Source organism: Phycodurus eques, chromosome 11 (genome assembly GCF_024500275.1).
Source record: "Phycodurus eques isolate BA_2022a chromosome 11, UOR_Pequ_1.1, whole genome shotgun sequence".
Lineage (NCBI taxonomy): Eukaryota > Metazoa > Chordata > Actinopteri > Syngnathiformes > Syngnathidae > Phycodurus > Phycodurus eques.
In genome coordinates, this window is record NC_084535.1 from 4,654,366 (window position 1) to 4,675,640 (window position 21,275).

General features: G+C 41.8%; 1 protein-coding gene across 6 annotated transcripts in view; it reads left to right on the top strand.

The window, feature by feature from the left end:
* Window positions 1-21,275, top strand: part of LOC133409520 (girdin-like) — a 72,058-nt gene that overhangs the window by 39,061 nt on the left and 11,722 nt on the right. For 3 of the 6 annotated variants that reach the window (XM_061689638.1, XM_061689633.1, XM_061689635.1), the window contains exons 9-30: window positions 2,252-2,333; window positions 4,398-4,556; window positions 4,864-5,010; window positions 5,086-5,230; window positions 5,600-5,778; window positions 8,285-8,422; window positions 9,511-9,694; window positions 9,780-9,910; window positions 10,736-11,029; window positions 11,459-11,641; window positions 11,715-11,993; window positions 12,070-12,194; window positions 12,610-12,748; window positions 12,835-13,011; window positions 13,833-13,994; window positions 16,536-16,813; window positions 16,889-17,032; window positions 17,531-17,717; window positions 17,858-18,003; window positions 18,081-18,173; window positions 18,932-19,134; window positions 19,249-19,365. In XM_061689638.1, coding sequence (XP_061545622.1) covers window positions 2,252-2,333; window positions 4,398-4,556; window positions 4,864-5,010; window positions 5,086-5,230; window positions 5,600-5,778; window positions 8,285-8,422; window positions 9,511-9,694; window positions 9,780-9,910; window positions 10,736-11,029; window positions 11,459-11,641; window positions 11,715-11,993; window positions 12,070-12,194; window positions 12,610-12,748; window positions 12,835-13,011; window positions 13,833-13,994; window positions 16,536-16,813; window positions 16,889-17,032; window positions 17,531-17,717; window positions 17,858-18,003; window positions 18,081-18,173; window positions 18,932-19,134; window positions 19,249-19,365 — 3,692 coding nt within the window. The remainder of the gene's footprint in view (window positions 1-2,251; window positions 2,334-4,397; window positions 4,557-4,863; window positions 5,011-5,085; window positions 5,231-5,599; window positions 5,779-8,284; window positions 8,423-9,510; window positions 9,695-9,779; window positions 9,911-10,735; window positions 11,030-11,458; window positions 11,642-11,714; window positions 11,994-12,069; window positions 12,195-12,609; window positions 12,749-12,834; window positions 13,012-13,832; window positions 13,995-16,535; window positions 16,814-16,888; window positions 17,033-17,530; window positions 17,718-17,857; window positions 18,004-18,080; window positions 18,174-18,931; window positions 19,135-19,248; window positions 19,366-21,275) is intronic. The other 3 variants (XM_061689636.1, XM_061689637.1, XM_061689634.1) reach the window with 2 other exon arrangements.

Below are 21,275 nucleotides of genomic sequence, written 5' to 3' on the forward strand. Positions count from 1 at the left end.
ACAGTGCCTCTGGATTGGCAGACTGGGGTGGTGGTCGCCCTTTTTAAGAAGGGGGACCGGAGGGTGTGTTCCAACTACAGGGGGATCACACTGCTCAGCCTCCCTGGTAAGGTCTATTCAGGGGTGCTGGAGAGGAGGGTCCGTCGGGAAGTCGAATCTCAGATTCAGGAAGAGCAGTGTGGTTTTCGTCCTGGCCGTGGAACAGTGGATCAGCTCTACACCCTCGGCAGGGTCCTCGAGGGTGCATGGGAGTTTGCCCAACCAGTCTACATGTGTTTTGTGGACTTGGAAAAGGCGTTCGACCGTGTCCCTTGGGGAGTCCTGTGGAGGGTGCTTCAGGAGTATGGGGTACCGAACCCCCTGATACGGGCTGTTCGGTCCCTGGACGACCGGAGTCAGAGTTTGGTCCGCATATCCGGCAGTAAGTTGGACTCGTTCCCGGTGAGGGTTGGACTCCGCCAAGGCTGCCCTTTGTCGCCGATTCTGTTCATAACTTTTATGGACAGAATTTCTAGGCGCAGCCAAGGTGTAGAGGGGGTCCGGTTTGGTGGCCTCAGTATTGCAGCTCTGCTTTTTGCTGATGATGTGGTTCTGTTGGCTTCATCAAGCCGTGAGCTCCAACTCTCACTGGAGCAGTTCGCAGCCGAGTGTGAAGCGGCTGGGATGAGAATCAGCACCTCCAAATCTGAGACTGTGGTCCTCAGTCGGAAAAGGGTGGCATGCCCTCTCCAGGTCGGGGATGAGATCCTGCCCCAAGTGGAGGAGTTCAAGTATCTTGGGGTCTTGTTCACGAGTGAGGGAAGAATGGAACGGGAGATCGACAGGCGGATCGGTGCAGCGTCTGCAGTGATGCGGACTTTGTATCGGTCCGTTGTGGTAAAGAAGGAGCTAAGCCGAAAGGCGAAGCTCTCAATTTACCGGTCGATCTTCGTTCCTACCCTCACCTATGGTCACGAGCTGTGGGTCGTGACCGAAAGAACGAGATCCCGGATACAAGCGGCCGAAATGAGTTTCCTCCGCAGGGTGTCCGGGCTCTCCCTTAGAGAGAGGGTGAGAAGCTCGGTCATCCGGGAGCATCTCAGAGTAGAGCCGCTGCTCCTCCGCATTGAGAGGAGCCAGATGAGGTGGCTGGGGCATCTGATTCGGATGCCTCCCGGACGCCTCCCTGGTGAGGTGTTCCGGGCACGTCCCACCGGGAGGAGACCCCGGGGACGACCCAGGACACGCTGGAGAAGACTACGTCCTTCGGCTGGCCTGGGAACGCCTCGGGATCCCCCCGGAAGAGCTGGATGAAGTGGCTGAGGAGAGGGAAGTCTGGGCGTCCCTGCTAAAGCTACTTCCCCCGCGACCCGACCCGGATAAGCGGTAGAAAATGGATGGATTGATGGATGGCTATAACTGGTGGTTGTACTCTAGCATTTAGCTGCTAAGGGCTAAATGTTGACCATATCGTAGTTATAATAAAGGAATAACACAGAGTTTTTAAATATAGCAGCACATACGTGTTTGCTCAGATGCAAGGCTTGTTAAACCGTTAGTAGCCAAGCCAGCTGCATGCAAAATGTGAGCCTGCAGCTAATCTGCCAGGCAGGATCTGACAGGTGTTTGTGATTTGGGTAAAAGAGGTGGAGGAGGAGGGGATAACTGCCTACATGAAAACAGAAAATACATAAAGGCATCTCCATGAAGGATACCATTGCCTTATTGAGATGTGTCGTGAACCTGCAGACACATTTGAATGTCGGTTGCTGTTTATCTTGGAGTTGTAACTGTCATTTTCTGTTGAGTGTGACGCTTGGCAGACAGAGGTTGTTGGAAGTAGTCAGAGTCAAATTCAGGTCGGCATGATTGGGAAAGATACACATGCGCTACCGAATGTCCTCCGGGATACTTCATGAAGTAGACTATTGTTTACCATGGTGTAAAGCTATATAAGAGCATTTTTGTTTCATACATTCTATTGATTGTATAGAAATTGTTGGGTCACAAGAGTGCCTGCCCACCTATCAAGTGTGAACTAAAACAAGGAAATCTTTTATGCGCTGCCAATTTCTGAAAATCTGTCAGTGAGCAATTCTGACATTTTGTGATGTCACAGATGTGTTAATTTACGTATTGCCGCACCCAGAATCGCTCGGCAGCATATCGAATGGGGTGAACAGTCAAAAAAAATTTAACTAATATGAATATTTTTAATGTTCCACACCATTCTATTCAATTAGCTAAACACTCGTCTTTGCCGCTTTTCCAGAGAAGAGAAGAGTGAGCAGCTTCTGGACACGCGGCAAGAGCTGGAAAACATGGAGGTGGAGCTCAAGAGGATTCAACAGGAGGTGAGTGTAACACAACAAAGTAGTACACTTCCTACTACTCGTGTGTCTCGTCTCTGCGGATCTTAATTGGCTCTAGCTCGTTTGCGGTGGCTATAATTGGCGCTGTCTTTAGCTTGGAGCAGCAGCCTCACGCTGCATTTGTTTGACAGAGAGTGGCAGCTAACTGAGGTGGATGAGGTCAAGACAAAGGAAGACACCGTTTACCACTCAAGAAAAAGAAATGCCTCAAAGAGTCACCATCATTTTACCGTTGGGAGAAGAAAAATAAAGTGTAGGAAGTCTGGTTAACTTAGTTCCTAAAGTGTACTGGTGGACACTGATGGACATTAAAGAGTTACCGCCTCATGAAGAAAACTAAATCCCTCCCTCAAATAGATGCCTCCTTTTTATCCTCTAAAAATAAATGAATAAATAAAATAAACGTAACTATTTACCTTAGTTCGGAGACGCAATTGTTCATACTCTGACATTTATGTGGGATGCGTCATTTAAGAAAATAAACGCTTGCCTTCAATGAATGCCTCGTATTTATTTTCAGCAGGAAGAAAAAAGTTGAGTAAGTTGTGATTTCCTGGGATGTTTTTGTTCATTAAGGCGTTAACAGGTGAGCTCATTATCCAAGCTATACCATCCCCTTAAGAAAAATAAATGCCTCCTGTTTACCCCGAGGAGACTGTGATTACTTAGTTCCTAGTGGCTCGTGTTCACAAACAGACATTAAGGAGTTAACAAATGAGTCCATGAGGCAGAGTGCGTCATCCACTTAATAAAAGCAAACACTTCCCTCAAATAGATGCCTCTATAAGAAAGAAATGTAGACTAGCTGTAATCACCTCCGTTTGTAGAAGGTGTTGTTCATACGCCACCGTTAGTCAACAGCTGAGCCCAAGATGTGGGGCATGCATCTATCTAGTCAAGAAAAATAAACGCCTCCCTCAAATAAAGAGTCAGTTGGAGCTCTGTTGCTTACTAAAACAGCAACACCTAAAGAGGCAAGTTAACACTTTTTCTGATTTTAATAAAAATGTTAAGATTTTAGATTCATTTACCGTATTTTCACAACCATATGGCGCACCGTATTAAAAGGCGCAGTCTCAGTTACGGGGTCTATTTCTCTATTTAACCATACATAATGCGCACGGTATTATTGGGCGCAGGCATGGTAAAACATACGCTATCTTAAAACATACGGTAGCATGCATGCACGCTAAAACATACGCTAGCATGCATGCTAGCGTATGTTTTTAAAAAGGCAGTGGGAGCAAAACTGAGTTCGGTTGTACTTTATTGAAGTATTTAACAATGTACTCATGTTATTTTTGATCAATTCTCATCCACAAATCCATCAGTGTCCTCATGTTCTGTATCCGAAATGAACAGCTGGGCAAGTTCTCCATCAAACATGCCTGGTTCCCTCTCGTCATTGTCTGAGTCAGTCTCGTTGCCGGGGGGCTGTTCAGGAATGATGCCGGCTTTCGCGAAAGCTCGGACAACAGTCAATGCAGATACCTTAGCCCAGGCATCCACAATCCATTCACATATGGTGGCGAAACTCGCCCGGCACTTAGTCTTCTTGATTTGGCGAAGCCCGTTTTCCTGCTTCCTCCACTTGCGAACCATGGATTCGTTGCTCTTGAATTCTCTCGCGGCTGCTTGATTCCCATGTTGCTCCGCTGTGCTTTGTAAGCGTGTGTCTTCGTAGGTGCCATTTTCAGAGGTCCTTATCCAAACCGATGCACAAACCGGAGCTATATACCTACTGGGGGTGTGCCTTTAGCATCCTCTTTAACGCGCACCATTCCCCTTTTAACGTCCGCGTGGTGCCGTCAGTCACATCCGCCTTTCCTCTATATAGGCAGCGTGTCGGCAGGAAATGCTCCCAGTCAGTCAAGCGGAGCGCTCATCAAAGTCACACAACTACATTTACAGATTTTGGAACTCGGTGCACACACAAGGCGCGCGGGATTATAAGGCGCCCTGTCCATTTTGAGAAAATTTAAGACTTTTAAGTGCGCCTTATGGTCGTGCAAATACGGTATCTAATTTGACTGTGAACTCGCTTAGAGCTATCAGCTTCTGTCGGACGCTCGCTCGGCCCGGGCGTACCGTGACGAGCTGGACGCCCTTCGGGAGAAAGCCATCCGTGTGGACAAGTTGGAGAGCGAGCTGAGCCGCTACAAGGAGAGACTCCACGACATCGAGTTCTACAAGGCCAGAGTGGAGGTACGGTAGCTTAAACACATGCTGAAAACAAGATGAGGAAAGAGTATAATGCTAATTACAAAATAAGCTTCCTTCAAATTCAGCCATTAAAGCTGCACGCAGTACATGTCAGTGCCATTAGTTGTTTTATTTCAAAGTACTATTTTATTTTACGATACTTAACTCCAATTACTCACCCTTTTAGGTTTTAGTGTACATTTATAGTAATCATCATGGTTTTACTGTTAATACTACAAGCTATGCAATTATTTATTTAAGTAATTAGTTATGTTGTCTTAAGTATTCTGCTGTGTGAAAAATTTTCTAGGAGTTGAAGGAGGACAACCAGGTCCTGCTGGAGACCAAAACCATGCTCGAGGAGCAACTGGACGCCAGCAGGAGCCGATCTGACAAAATGCACCTCCTGGAGAAGGAGAATCTGCAGCTGAAATCTAAAATCCACGATCTAGAGATGGTGAGACAAGCACATTTGGAAATTGGTGTTGTTTTTGTTGTTTTAGCTCTTGTGAAATCAAGCCGTCTCCATCAGGAGAGAGACTTGGATCGCAAGCGAATGGAGGAACTGTTGGAGGAAAATCTGGTGCTGGAAATGGCCCAGAAACAGAGCATGGATGAGTCGTTACACCTGGGCTGGGAGCTTGAACAACTGTCCAAAACACCAGAGCTGACTGAGGGTAAGAAGAACCAGGCACCGCAAACATCCTGGCATCCTGCCATTGGCTCTGCCTCGACTCTTGGCTAAGGTCCTGTAATTAATATTCAGCGGCTCCTAGAAAATAATCTGTTCTTTTGAGTTATTAAATATGTTAAGAGGTTTAACTAGCCAAGGATCTGGATAATGACTTGTTTGTTGAAATGCCATTTAAAAGCTTTTAACGCCTGTAACGTTACCCTGTGGGGCTTTGTCCTAAAGAGAGCATATTATCGAAAATTTACTTTTGAATTGCTTATACATGGTTGGTTATATTGTGAAAAAGCATGTCTCCTTTAATCAAAATTTCCTGACAAAGCTGCATTCAATAATCCGCTCTTTCCTGCTTCAGCCCCTCAGAAGTCCCTCGGCGAAGAGGTGAACGAGCTAACGTCGAGTCGCCTGCTGAAGCTGGAAAAGGACAACCAGACGCTGCTGAAGACTGTGGAGGAGCTCCGCGGAGGCACCGGTCCAGGCTCGGTGGCCAAACTGGGCAAAGTTAGCCAGGAGAACCAGAGACTCAACCAAAAAGTGAGTAATATTATTAGTATTATTATTCCTTGGGGAGGCACACCTCAGAGCTCAGTTCTTGATCCAATGCCTATTTGTTTATTTTTTTTTAAACATTCTACCTCAGGTTGACAAATGGATAATTTTCATCTCACATTAATGCAGATACATGGCTAGCCTTTGACCTTTTCCCTACACCAACAGAAGTACTAGAGAGAAAAGAGCAGAGAGTATTTGGAGAGCGGTAGAAAAGGACCATGAAAGCAAAGCTGTAAATCCCACCAGCCTGGCTTTGCCTTTTCTTTTCCCGCTTAGTGACACTCTAAACGCTCCTCGCCCAGAGGAGCCTCTTTGCTGGGAGATACGCCTTCTGTGTGCCTGCTCTGTGTCACCTTTACAATTTTGTTGTTCCTCCCACACAAAAGCGAGAGTTTTATATCAGGGTGCATTGATGTCTTTAGTGTGGACCACAGATATAGTGACATCAAAATAGAGCAGATTACTTGGTTAGACCGCAATGACACTAGCACATTATACATTTTTAACCCTTATCTTTTTCATTTTACATTACATTTTGCATTAAACTTACCAGTATTTATTTATTTGTATTTATTATTTTTGCATTATAATTTGCATTGGTGTTGTATGTATTTGTTTTGTTTTTTTAAACATATTTTCCATTGTACAACCCCAATTCCAATGAAGTTGCGACGTGTTAAAAAAAAAAAACAGATTACAATGATTTGCAAATCATGTTCGACCTATATTTAATTGAAAACACTACAAAGACAAGATATTTAATGTTCAAACTGATAATCTTTATTGTTTTTAGCAAATAATCATTAACTTAGAATTTTATGGCTGCAAGACATTCCAAAAAAGCTGGGTCATGTTTACCACTGTGTTACATCACCTTTTCTTTTAACAACATTCAATAAATGTTTGGGAACTGAGGACACTAATTGTTGAAGCTTGGTAGGTGGAATTCTTTTCCATTCTTGCTTGATGTACAGCTTCAGCTGTTCAACAGTCCGGGGTCTCCGTTGTCGTATTTTACGCTTCATAATGCGCCACGCATTTTTAATGGGAGACAGGTCTGGACTGCAGGCAGGCCAGTCTAGTACCCGCACTCTTACTACGAAGCCACGCTGTTGTAACACATGCAGAATGTGGTTTGGCATTGTCTTGCTGAAATAAGCAAGGGCGTCCATGAAAAAGACATTGCTTGGATGGCAGCACATGTTTCTCCAAAACCTGTATATGTACCTTTCAGCATTAATGGTTCCTTCACAGATGTGTAAGTTACCCATGCCATTGGCACTAAGACAGGCCCATACATCACAGATTCTAGCTTTTGAAGTTTGCGTCCATAACAGTCCGGATGGTTCTTATCCTCTTTGGCCCGGAGGACACGACGTCCACGATTTCCAAAAACAATTTGAAATGTGGACTCGTCGGACCACAGAACACTTTTCCACTTTGCATCAGTCAATCTTAGATGAGCTCGGGCCCAGAGAAGCCGGCGGCGTTTCTGGGTGTTGTTGATAAATGGGTTGTGCTTTGCATAGTAGAGTTTCAAGTTGCACTTACGGGTGTAGCGCCGAACTGTATTTACTGACATTGGTTTTCTCAAGTGTTCCTGAGCTCATGTGGTGAAATCCTTTACACATTGATGTCGGTTTTTGATGCAGTGCCGCCTGAGGGCTCGAAGGTCACGGGCATTCAATGTTGGTTTTCGGCCTTGCCGCTTACATGCAGTGATTTCTCCAGATTCTCTGAACCTTTTGATGATGATATGGACCGTAGATGATTAAATCCCTCAATTCCTTGCAATTGTACGTTGAGGAACATTGTCCTTAAACTGTTTGACTATTTTCTCACCCACTTGTTCACAAAGAGGTGAACCTCGCCCCATCTTTGCTTGTGAATGACTGATCAATTCTGGGAAGCTCGTTTTATACCCAATCATGGCACCCACCTGTTCCCAATTAGCCTGTTCACCTGTGGGTTGTTCCAAACATTTTTTTCCACCTGTTTTTCCAGCTTTTTTGGAACGTGTGGCAACCATAAAATTCCAATTATATATATATATATATATATATATATATATATATATATATATATATATATATATATATATATATATATATATATATATATATATATATATATATATATATATATATATATATATATATATATATATATATATATATATATATATATATATATATATATATGCACACACAAGGAAAACATGTCTCAAGGGGAATTTTGACTGAAGAGTTAAAGGGACAGAGGGGAGTAAGACATCAGGCAAATATCTATAAAGATTTTTACATTTGACATTTACTTAACAAATGGCCTAGCTGACATTGTGTTGACTTCTTTCAACAACAAACTAGTGGCAACTGAACCAACAGCCCTTCTCCTGGTTGACACGAGACAGTGGATCAACAATCACTTCTGTACAACATACATTCATTGATTAATATTCTCTTTGCCAATGTGACTGATTTGTGCACAGCTGGAGCATCTGGAAAGTGAACTGGCGACCGAGAGAGAGTCGTTCCGCAGCGCAGAGTCTTTGAGCACAGACCTGATGAAGGAGAAGGCTTTGCTGGAGAAGACGCTGGAAACGCTGCGGGAAAACTCAGAAAGACAGGTACTAGTTTACAATCCTAGTCAGCATAACTCCTTAAACCTGACCTAAATCTAAGTATGACCTTCATTTTGTGTCGAAATGTTCTGACTGGACCATGTGATCGTCTCGTTCACATGCGGCAGACATTGTATCAAGCGTGACATTGTCATTCCTCCTTTTGGAAATATGTGTCACAGACAAACAAAAACGTTCATTGATCCTTTCACCCTGGAAAATTGTGTGTGATGTATTTACCAAAGGCGAGCAATGATGGTGCATTTTGGAAGAGGAGCTCTCTGTGTGACTGCGTGGCCTATATGCAGATGCTCGTTCTCAGTTAGGGGCCCACAGAGACTCTGTTGCAGTTCGACCCAAATCTGACGTCTTCGATTAGCTCACCTGTTTGATTGGTGAAACATGGTGCCACATGCTCCGCTCCAAGATTACTGTACTGTGCTAATCATGGTCGTGAGAGTCAGTTCTAGTGCAAGTAATGCTGTGTTACAGTATACTGTGAACTGGTACTTTTGAAAAGTGCACTTGACTTCCACTCAAAGTCACACAGAAAAAGTATTTAAAAAAACTACATAAGCTACATTTATCTGGTCAGCAGCCTTGTTTTTTTTTCTTTCATACACACGCGGCTAGAACTCTTTGAGGTCAGCCCTTGTGCGCTCCAAGTGGGATATTTTCAGCTTCCCAGCCATCTCATATGACGCAAATTCGTTTTCCACTGCTACAACACTCACTGGTTAGGTCATTGGTCTTCTTTTTGGAAATTACAACATCGTTTTATCATAGTTTGTCATTTTTTAGGAAAGTGCATAACAATAGTTTTCTTGTTTTTCGGAAAGTACAACTTCTGATTCTGATTCTGATTTAAGAAAGTACATTATGTATAATTTGTCTTATTTCTAGGAAAGTAGTGCATCATGAATAGTTTGTATTCTTTTTATGAAAGTACTTCTGCAATAGTTTGTCTTTATTGTAGGAAATGAAGGACGAATACGGAAATGAAAGATGAATACAAGTGCAACAGTGACAGTTTAAAATCACCCTGAGTACTTGGGTATGTCTTATGAATGAAACAAGCTGTGTTGTCTCTGAAGCTGAAGGGTCTGGAGCAGGAGAACAAGCACCTGAGCCAGACGGTGTCATCCCTGCGCCAGCGAAGCCAGGTCGGTGCCGAGGCTCGCGTCAAGGATGTGGAGAAGGAAAACCGTATCCTCCACGATTCCATCTGCGAGACCACGGGCAAGCTCAACAAGATGGAGTTTGAGCGGAAACAGCTGAGTGAGCCAGCATCTCGACTGGCACTTTTTGGTGTGTGTGTTTTCTTTTCCTCCCTCAGATTAACACTGCGGCTGTTTGTCTCCAGGAAAAGAACTGGAGGCCATGAAGGAGAAAGGCGAGAGAGCGGAGGAATTGGAGATCCTGCTGCAGAAGCTGGAGAGGGACAACGAGAGTCTGCAGAAGAAGGTGGCCAGCCTGGGAATTACCTGCGAGAAGGTCTGTTCTTGTTTAGAAGGTGTGGGGAAACATTTGTGCTCCAAAGCCACATTGAATTATTTTGATTGGACAAATGAGCTGGTAGATTATGTTAAAATTTGTTTGGCAAAAAATAATTGAAAAAAAATATATTTTTTAATTTCTCATTAATTGAATTATAATCACTCAGCCAGTTATTTATTATAATGAATGTAACTGATAGTTTATTAAATGTTGTTTATGTAACATTATTTATTTTACCATTTTTCAATTATCAATCAATCAATCAATTATTTAATCAGATAAATGGAAAAAAATAATGAAATGCATTTTTCATTAACCAAATTTAGGGGGGAAAATGCTACATTACAAGACTATTGACTCTTAAAGAATGGAGCAGGTCGTATGTGTTCGAATTAACCAATAATTTCACTAAATCCATTTAAAAAAATATTAAATGTACAGTATGTAAATTTGTTTTATTTATAATAAAAAAATTATCAATATTCTAATGAGAATTTTCTTTTTTTTAAATGAATAAATAGGTTTTAACTAGCCACTTTTAGGGGAAAAAAAGCATTCAATTAATGGAACAAATGTTATTGGACTCCTGATAATGTAAATAGTGAATTGTGCTGAATTAAAGACTGGAGCGTTGCCTCTCCCTGCTCGAACCTGTGTTCAGTAAATTTCCTCAATTTCTTCTCTTTATTAGCCATGTTAGCCATAGTTATCCGTAGTTAACATGGGAAATCCCACTCTCGTAGTAAGACAAAATGAGGTCAGAACTTGAAGAATCCTGCCGATGTTTGAGGCAACTTTCTTCTTTGTTTATTCTACTTGTAGGTGTCGGCATTGGAGAAGGAGAACACTGACCTGGAGGTGGAGAGCCGGCGCCTCAAGAAGAAGCTCGACAGTCTAAAGAACATGGCCTTCCAACTGGAGGCACTGGAGAAGGAGAACTCTCAGCTGGAGCAGGAGAACCTGGAGTTGCGGCGCTCGGCCGAAAGCTTCCGATCGGCCGGGGCCAAGGCCGTGCAGCTGCAGGCAGAGAACAGGGAGCTAGAGAGCGAGAGGAGCCAACTGAAGCGCAGCCTGGAGCTCCTCAAGGCCACCACCAAGAAGACGGAGAGATTAGAGGTGAGACTTTACCAGCAAACAAGTCCTGCCAAGTGTTCCTTTTAATGGTGACTCATCACAATCACACACAACAAAAATGCCATGAAATAATTCCAAATACAGTGCATAAGTAAATGATTCAGTCATTATAATGACATTTGATTAAAAGCGTCATTAAATAATGAGAAGTTGTTTTCATTAATGCCAATTTTATTTAATTGCAAATTTGTTTTTTTAGTGACCAGTTTATTCATTTTGAATTGTCTATTTTTTAATGATTTTTAATTAAATGAAAAATTTACTTTTGAAAAAAAAACAAAACTTTTTTTTTTACCTTTATTTAATAGAGTTGAGACTAACTGATCCCACCAAGTGTTCCTTAAAAGGTCCATCACATTCAGTCAGCTGAGGCGTTTGGTGTTCCAATCTGACCTCTTCCCCTCACCCTAGGTGAGCTACCAGGGCCTGGATACAGAGAACCAGCGCTTGCAGAAGGCGCTGGAGAACAGCAGCAAGAAGATCCATCAGCTGGAGGCTGAGCTGCAGGAGGTGGAATCCGAGAACCAAACCCTCCAACGAAACCTGGAGGAGCTCAAGATCTCCAGCAAGCGCCTAGAGCAGCTGGAGCAGGAGGTGAGTAGAGAAAATCAAAACTCAGATTATAAAAGAAAATAGATTTCTTACTTCTCTGCCATCGTTGTTCCAGAACAAGACGCTTGAGCAAGAGAGCTCCCAGCTGGAAAAGGACAAGAAACTCCTGGAGAAAGAGAACAAGCGGCTGAGGCAGCAGGCAGAGATCCGCGACTCCAAGCTGGATGACAGCAACCAGCGCATCTCCTCGCTGGAGAAGGAGAACCGCACCATGGGCAAGGAGATGATCTTCTTCCGGGACTCATGCACGCGGATCAAAGACCTGGAGAGGGAGAACAAGGAGCTTGTCAAACAAGGCACCATCGATAAGAGGACCCTCATCACGCTCAGAGAGGTTTGTGGAAGAAAATGAAGAATTGGTCTGCTTTGGGTGTATAGAATAAGTAAATGTTCCCTGTGTGTGTTTATAGGAGCTGGTCAGCGAGAAGCTGCGCACGCAACAGATTAACAATGACCTTGAAAAACTGACGCACGAGCTAGAGAAGATGGGCCTGAACAAGGAAAGGCTGCTCCTCGACGAGGACTCAGACGACAGGTATCCCGCAAGTTCACTTAGAACTAGGCCCGTCATCTCAGGTTGTACTCCTGGGAGTCCAAATAAATCAGGTCTGTGGCCTACTTTAGATTTAGGTGTCATGTATTCAAATAATTGGAATGTATAATGAGTCATCCTGTGGGAGTGTGCCAACCAAAAAGTAGCCCATCATCTTGTTTTACGAAGGGAAGGACTCAGATGGTATCATGTCGTCATAGTGTGAATGCCATTTTTTGTCACGAGATGATGGTGGCCACACCATGAAGTTTTCCTCCTTTTATAGCCCTAGCAGCAAAAGCTTCAATGTTATTTTTCTACAGCGTTCGGTGATGATTTTCCACTAATCAGTGTTTGGTGCTACTCTTGTCACAAGATGTCATTTGTTTGTGAAGTAAATCCAGTGTCTTTTTACCAGGTTTAAGCTCCTGGAAAGCAAGCTGGAGTCAACGCTGAAGTCCTCGTTGGAGATCAAAGAGGAGAAGATCGCCGCCCTTGAGGCCAGACTGCAGGAGTCATCCAACCTGAACCAGCAACTTCGCCAGGAACTCAAGACCGTAAAGAGCCACATACACTCACGAAAAAAGGGTTCCAAAAGTTTTCTTCATTCCCCTCGTGTGCTTTTTTTTTTTTTTTTGCTCAGGTGAAAAAGAACTACGAGGCCCTGCGTCAGCGGGAAGAGGAGGAGAGGATGGTGCAGAGCTCACCCCCAAGAGGTGGGGAGGACGCCCAGGCGTTCAGCAAATGGGAGAAGGAAAGCCACGAGGCCACCAGAGAGCTACTCAAGGTCAAAGACCGACTCATTGAGGTGGAGAGGAACGTGAGTTCGCCCGCTCAGTTTTTTGCATGCCTCTCTGGACATCGTGGTGTTACTTCACGGCACATTCCTCGACACATTTCAACCATTCCAATGTGTAATTGTTCAGCTCTTTCAGGACACATTCAGCAAGAGCTTTCACTTTCCTAAAATTCCTCCGTTCTCATGAAAACATGTCCACCATTCCAACTTCATACTGTTCAGCTCATTCAGGCCATCTTGGGAACGCGTTTTCATATTTCTAAAATTCATATCTTTTTTTAGGATTCCACATCTCATGGCAAAATCCCCAAATGAATCGAAATTTTACAAATATACCTAATCCTTCCACAATAGTCAACTGAAACAAACCATTCCAACTTCAAATTGTAGAGCTCATTCAGGACACCTAGGGAGCTATTTTTTACAGAATAGAAATTAAACACATTTTTCTGTAGTTCACATTTTTTTATCTTCAATATTTTTCACATTCCAAACATAGCCAATTCCTGCCAGGATTATTCCATATTTTCCATGCCACGATTCCAACATGAATGCATATTTTTCACATGAATCTTCCCCCAAAATAGACATTTTACAAATTCACCTCCATCCTTCTACATTTCTCAGCCGATTCAAATTGTTTAGCTTACTCGCTCATATTTGCTCTTTCCGTTCTCGAGCATCTGTCTCGCTATATGTTAGCATAGCAAATGTTATGCTATGATTCAGCATGTTTAAATTTCCAGCAATTCAATTAATTCCACAACATTTCAGTTCAATGCAAGCTCTTCAGCATTCTCATTCTCGAGTTAATCTGTATTTGTTTTTAACTCTTCTCCTAGAATGCCACGCTGCAGGCGGAGAAGGCGGCGCTGAGGAGCCAGCTCAAACAACTGGAGACCCAAAGCTCCAACCTGCAGGCTCAGATCGTGGCCGTACAGAGACAGACCGCCTCTCTGCAGGAGAACAACACCACGCTGCAGACGCAGAACGCCAAGCTGCAGGTGATGTGTACGCACGCACGCTCACACACACACACACACACACACAATGGACAACTGTAGTATTGTGGGGAGTGTCATAACACTTCTTTGTAGCTCACTAACTGCCTGTGGCTTAAATCAAGGACACAAAAACAGTCCTTGACATGTCTCTCATTGTCAACTGTTAATTTATCCAATGAGACAATATAGACAACAACGATGAGCAACACTGTATATTATAAACAATCAAACGTACTGTCACTATAGGACTGCCTTAACCATTTATTCATCACGCATTAAAATGGGAATAAAAAAAGTTATTGTAAACTGTTAAATTAGTAAAGTATTATACAGCAAAAACATATCACTTCACGTATGTTTCTTTAAAACACTTAATTATAAACTTTTTCATTGTTTGTATCTTTTTACATTGGTTGGCTAGAAGAAGTCACTTTTGTACGATTACAGGGTGTCCATGAATCCTTTAAAAGTTATATTTTATTCTACTTGTATTTGGTTTTCCTTAATAACCTAACTTCTAATCCTTGTGTCTGCCATTCAAAGATCTCAGACAACATTATTTTCAAAACTTTAAGAATTGGCATGCTTAATTTTTAAAGTATATCAAAAATGTAATTTCAAAATGTCTTAAAATTTATGACTCGGCTCATATCACGCCCTCCTAGCGGTCATATTTAGTTGAATGAGAGAACTTCCTTTTTTCGTCAAAAAGGTCTTTAAGGCTTCCTTAAACCTGCCGATACCTTCTGTCTCAGGATACTGTCATATAATACAATTTCAAATGTAAACAAATCAATTAAAAGGCAGGCAGGTGAACGTCCCCCCCAAATGAATTTGATTGCTTTTAAAAGCAATATAAGCTCAGGGAAGCTTTTGCGCTTGGTTGTGAGTCAAAAGGGCCGGCCTATTTAAACGCATTTTACCCACATTAGCCAGTCTGACGCTTGCCCCTCTTTGGCTCTGTCCCAACCCTGCCAGCCTGCTTAGCTTCCCCTGCTATGGATTTAGACCTGAACTCCTTGTTTGGCAGCTTTTCAAAACCAGCTTATGGGACACGGGATTGGCACTGACTGGCAGCGGTGTCTCACAGGTTTTTTTTTTTTTTTTCCTTTTGTTTTTGTTTGTTTTTGGGATGTGCCTGCTCAAATGTCTCAGGTAGCTAAGGCGGTTGTTTGTGTTTGGGAGCATGTGTTGTCTTGTCTGTAACACTAACGCACACTATGGGATTTCCTCACAAGTAAACTAGTTTGAATCAAATGGAATAGGATTCTACCCGTAAGCACAATGGATTAAAACCTTAATGAGATTTGACAGACGTGAGAGACTCAACATTTCGTACATTGCACCGGACTATTGCAATATTAGTCATTCGAACTGCTCTAAGTGCTAGAGGACTCTGCATCTTTTTGCACAATTGTTTTTGTCAATGTCTTTGTCTCCAAAGTGTTCTGTAAATTGACTGTCTGTTGTACTAGAGCGGCTCCAACTACCGGAGAAAAATTCCTTGTGTGTTTTGGACATACTTGGCAAATAAAGATGATTCTGATTCTGAATGCCAAATTTGCAATTTGTATCAGAAAAAGAAGAAATATATTTTGACAGCTTGCTGCATGGGTTTTCTGCGCACGCGCCGTTACTTTCCTCCCACATTCCAAAAACGTTAGGTTGATTGAAGACAACAAATTGTCCATAGGTGTGAATGCTTGTCTATATGCTCCCTGCGATTTGATGGCGACCAGTCCTGGGTGTCCCTCGTGTCTCAACCAAAGTCAGGTGAGCTAGGCTCTAGCTCATCCGCTACCGTAATGAGAAGCGGTACGGAAAATGGATGGATGACTTCAGACTATGTCTGGAAACACGTTTTACAAAAAGAATGTACTTGTTTTGAATGCATTTAATCTTGATATACAGGAAACCCCCCTCCATCGCTGGGTTCAACTTCCAAACTATATTTATACTACGCAATAAAATATATTTTTTTTTTTTAAAAAGCAAAATTGCAGGACCGAGACGCGTGAACCGCAATATCGTGGGGGTTTACTATCATGCATTTATAATGAATTTAATTGTATTTTAATACAAATGTAATTTATTTTAAATATAATTTAGTATTTTAATGAGAATTTAATTTGATTTTATTACAAATTTGTCATTTAAGATTTTTTGATATTTCTCATTTTAATTTTAATTGTTTTATTGTTAAGAATTTGATTTAATCATTCATTTAATTCAAATGTAATTACATTTTAATATGGGTTTATTAAATTGAATCTGAAATGTCAATGGGTAATTAAATTAATTTAATGATGTAAAATAATTAATAATCTATACACATTTATTTTGTATTACTATAATATCATTAACCTCCTTGGTTGTGGCACTAAAGTTAACCACAGCATATAAATAATACAAATGAAGCCACAGTGCCCCCTACAGACTGAGTCATCTTTAAATGTGTCCACATTACCCTGCCTCCATTTCTTTGTTTAGATATTTTATTTTCTTGTTTTCACAAGTTCTTCACCTTACTTGTCCCTCCAGGTGGAGAACTCCACACTGAGCTCGCAGGCCGCCGCCCTGATGGCGCAGAACGCTCAGCTGCAGGGCCAGCAGAGCAGCGTGGAGGGCGAGCGCGAGGGGGCTTTGCGGGAGAAGGAGGAACTCAGGTCCACCTACGAACTGCTCCTCCGCGACCACGAGAAGCTGGCGGCCCTCCACGAGAGGCAAGCGTCCGAGTACGAGACGCTCATCGGCAAGCACGGCGGCCTGAAGAGCTCCCACAAGAGTCTGGAGCAGCAGCACCGCGACCTGGAGGACAAGTGAGCGAATTGGGGTTGGAAGCAACGCCCTATCTATGAGGAGCACGCTGAGATAAGAGTGATTTATTCTTGCAGGTACAAGCAGCTCCTGCAGCGGAAAGGAGATCTGGAGGACCTGGAGAAGAACCTGAAGGAGCAGCAAGAGAAAATGTCCTCGGAGAACCAAGGTCACCGAGCCACGGCCGATCAGTGCAAACTGCTCAAAGAGGAAAATGACAGGTCAGATTGTGTGCACATACAGATGAACGGTAATATTTTAAAAATAAATAGAAGAAGCTAGGCTAATTGTTAGCTTATCTGCTGTGTTATCTGTGGCTAAGCCAAACTCCATGTTGACCACATGTAGTATAAAGGATATGCTATCGTAAATATCGAACAGGCCTTACGTTTATGATTGTCGGGGAGGAAAAAAAAATACTCTTAATACACCCCACACCAAAAGACAATTGCTCAGGATAATTTCTTCGACATATCCATAATCCAATTCCAGCTCAAATTTGGCCTGATGACCGGTATGTGTACCCCGGTTTAAAGATTGAACAGGTTTAACAATTTTTAGGGGTAGATTGGGGATTAAAAATTAGGAAGTAGTAAATAGGGCTTTGGCTGGCTTTGAGGGGCAATGCAGAAAAGATGCTCAAATTTGGCCCTGATCGTCAGTATATGTGTAACGCGTCAAAAAGTCCTCCCCTTTAACACTTATTTTTGTACCAACAGATTGAACACAACGTACCGCCAGCTACAGAAAGACAACGAGAACCTCCAGGTGGACCACAAGAACATCAAGAGTCAGCTGAACGGTGCCAAGCTGGAGCAGACCAGGCTGGAGGCCGAGTTCTCCAAGCTGAAGGAGCAGTACCAGCAGCTAGACATCACCTCCACCAAACTCACCAACCAGTGCGAGGTGAGCACCAAGTCAAGAACCAAACGAGCGTCCAAGAAGCTCACATGATGACTAATGAACTAAAATATGTGGCGCTGTGATATGGTCATTTACTGTATCGCTACTAAGGAGCGTGTTTTTCCTATGAACGTGCATCTCAGCTGTTGAGTCAGCTGAAGGGTAACCTGGAGGAGGAGAACCGTCACCTACTGGACCAGATCCAGACGCTGATGCTGCAGAACCGCACGCTGCTGGAGCAGACCATGGAGAGCAAAGACCTGTTCCACGTTGAGCAGAGGCAATACATGTAAGCTAATAATCGGGAGTTGACAGAAGCTGACGAATGTTCAGAGATGAAAGCATATGTGGTTGTTTTCTCTTTAGCGACAAGCTGAATGAGCTGAGGAGGCAGAAAGAGAAGCTGGAGGAGAAGATCATGGACCAGTACAAGTTCTATGATCCTTCGCCTCCACGCAGGTGAGCAACAGTTATAAAAGGAGCTGAAAGAAGTATCCGTACCGTATACATTGTAAGTCCATTTTATGTTTTTTTTTTTTTTCATCATTTATTTTGAATTAGGCTAAAGTAGGCTAAAGAAAATGTCTGTAAATAAAATTTAATTTCATTTTAATGGATGTGATTTAGCATTTATTTTCATGTATTTTATTTGAATGATTGAATATTTATGAATAGTAATGATGAATAACTTAATTTTCATTTGTATTTTATTTGAGCAAGGTTATTGTATTTGTTTTTAATAGTGACATTTGTGTTTAACGTCTTTATATTAATGTATTTTATTTCCATTCATTTAATTACATTTTATTTTTAATGATTTAATTAAAATTTATTTTAAATGTACGTATTAATTAATTTAATGGTATTTTATTTGAACAAGAATACAATACAAATGAAATATTTGATTCAATTTCATTTATTTAATTTTAATAGGAATGTATTAAGCTTAATTTGATTCAATTGATAAATATAAAATTGCATTTTAATGTATTATATTTCAATAAGAACACGTCCTTTAATAAGATTGTGTTAAAATATTTTTTTTTGTAATATAATGATTTAATCTTAAATTCATTTCATTTTATTACTACTGTTAAGTCTTACTGCTATGTATATAATAATTAACAAATGCTTAGTAGTGGGAACCATTAAAACGCCACTTATCCATCGTGTCTTTCCTCTTTAACATCCGTCGACGGTGTGTTTTATCTTCCCAGGCGCAGCAACTGGATCACACTAAAAATGAAGAAGCTGATCAAGCCCAAAAGCCGGGAGAGGATGCGCTCCCTCACGCTGACGCCGTCCCGCTCAGACTGCGGCGACGGCTTCCTGTCCTTCCCCGCCGACAGCCAGGACAGCTCTTCGGTCGGCTCGGGGTCCAACTCGCTGGACGACACGCTCACGCACAAGAGGAGCAGCAGTGAGTACACGCGCACGCATCGAAGTTCCGAGATCATTCCCAATGCCAGTTGATACCTGTGCGCGTCGCTCCTCCCTCTCTAACTCCTGGATTTTATATGTCTCTGTGCGTAAGGGAGGAGAGGGCAACGGTGCCTTGCCCAAGGGCAGGGCTCCACCAATGGTATGCTGCGGACAGAGAGGGTGGGCGGGGTTTGCGAGCCGCCCCTCACCTCTCTCAGGGCATGTTTTCGTGAGTCCCATTGTGTGTGTCGGTCGGTTTACGGCTGAGCTGCGCCCAGGCCACGAGGTTGACTAAAACTTTTCATATTTGAATGGACATAATGTTTGAATTTGAATTAGCTGTCAGTCAACCAGCTGATGTGTGCAGTTCACCTGTAAAGAGGAATCAAACCATTACGACATTGGCTAAATGTTTATTATTAAATGGTGCAAAGCATCGCACTTCACATCCCGCGCTCCTACTAAAAATTTTTTTTTTTTTTTTTAAATAGCAAAACAAAAATTAAGCTAGAATGGAATTCAATAGCAGACATCCTATGCTAAGCATCCTAATTGAGGTATTTCATCCTGATTTTTGCCTAAATGTAAATGCTTCCTCTAATATTCCGCGCTAGGGGTCACGGCAAGGTTAAAGTCATCAATGTGTAACGTGTCGGATTCCTGAATTTCTTTCGCAACCAGGGAAACTAAATGTAATGGGTATATTGTCGCTCACATCTCCAAAATCATGACTCTTCATGGATTAAAAACTCGTCATCGAACACCACATCATTCAAGTCTTAAATTGCTATCATAATGCATACCAACATCAACACAATACATCCCAAAATCATGTTCACCCGCTAATTGAATTCAAATTAAGAGTTATTAGATTTGCTATTTACAACACTTTAAATTAGTTAACAATGTGTAAAAATAACAGATGACGTGGGGACAGAACAGTCGTATCGCTTTGTGGGTGGAAAAAAAAAAAAAAAAAAAAAAAAAAAAAAATCACCTGACAAAAGTTTGGAGACACCTCATTCATCTGGAGTAGACAAAGCGTCTAAAAACGTAATGATTTACTTGCCATTTGGCTACACTACAGCTTATTTAACACTTTTTGTTATGTTGCGGGTCAGTTTGAAGGTAAATCATTTTTTTTTTTTTTTTTTTTTTAACTTGAAATTCTACTTGAATATGAAATTCAAGTAGAATTTGAACCGACTTAAACTTCCTGAAAACGTTTAAGAGCAAGAGGATGTCGTCTTTAATAAACAAGACGACCAAACTAATCCCTGCTCTGCCTTTGCACCCTTTAATGTATTGCCGCCATCTGTTTGTGTCATGTCGCCGTGGCGATGCGTTGGACTGTGTAGCTTGTTGAGCTCGTGACGTTCAAATAGAAATCAGCTCGTGTGGGAGTTTTCAAGTGTGTGAGACACTTGGCACTTTGTACGATGTGTTGTTGTTGTGGTTGGAAGTGTTGCTAGCTTGCTATAGTGGGAGACGTTTGACTGTAATAGCACATTTTAGTTGATTAAAATGTGCACTTTGCGTTTGGGGACATGTATGAAATCTGCATGAAAGTTACTTTCATGTGTTTGGAATTGGAGGTGGATGTGTGTTTTTACACACCCACCAGCCACAAAGCACCTGCATGGAGCGTGTAGACCTCTGCCAAGGGTTTTTATTTTGTGGCATTTGTGAAATTAAGAAAGAATGAAAACCCGAAGTAAATTACAACCAGATCCACTGAGATTTCGGCTTTATAAGCATATGACATATTTGTTTGTTTCGCCAAATCTGTGTCCGATCCAGCAAATTTTGCTCGCAATGGATTGAAATACATATTATTATTCAATGATTTTAAAATATCCTTAATTAAAATATATATACAATATATTATATCCAGCAGATTTTGATCAATTCAGATGAGAATGGACAGTTATTAACTAATGCCTTATAAATGTAATATAGTTTAATAATGACAAATTTAAATAAAATATATACAAGGAAACTACCACTTTTTGATAAAAGGTTTAATTATTTCAAGTGTAAATATACACAATAAACATTGTATTTTGTCTGATTTAAAAATAAAACCTAAAAATAAATAAAAGGTATTTTCAGTTTGCTGTTTTTTTTTTCTTTTAGTAT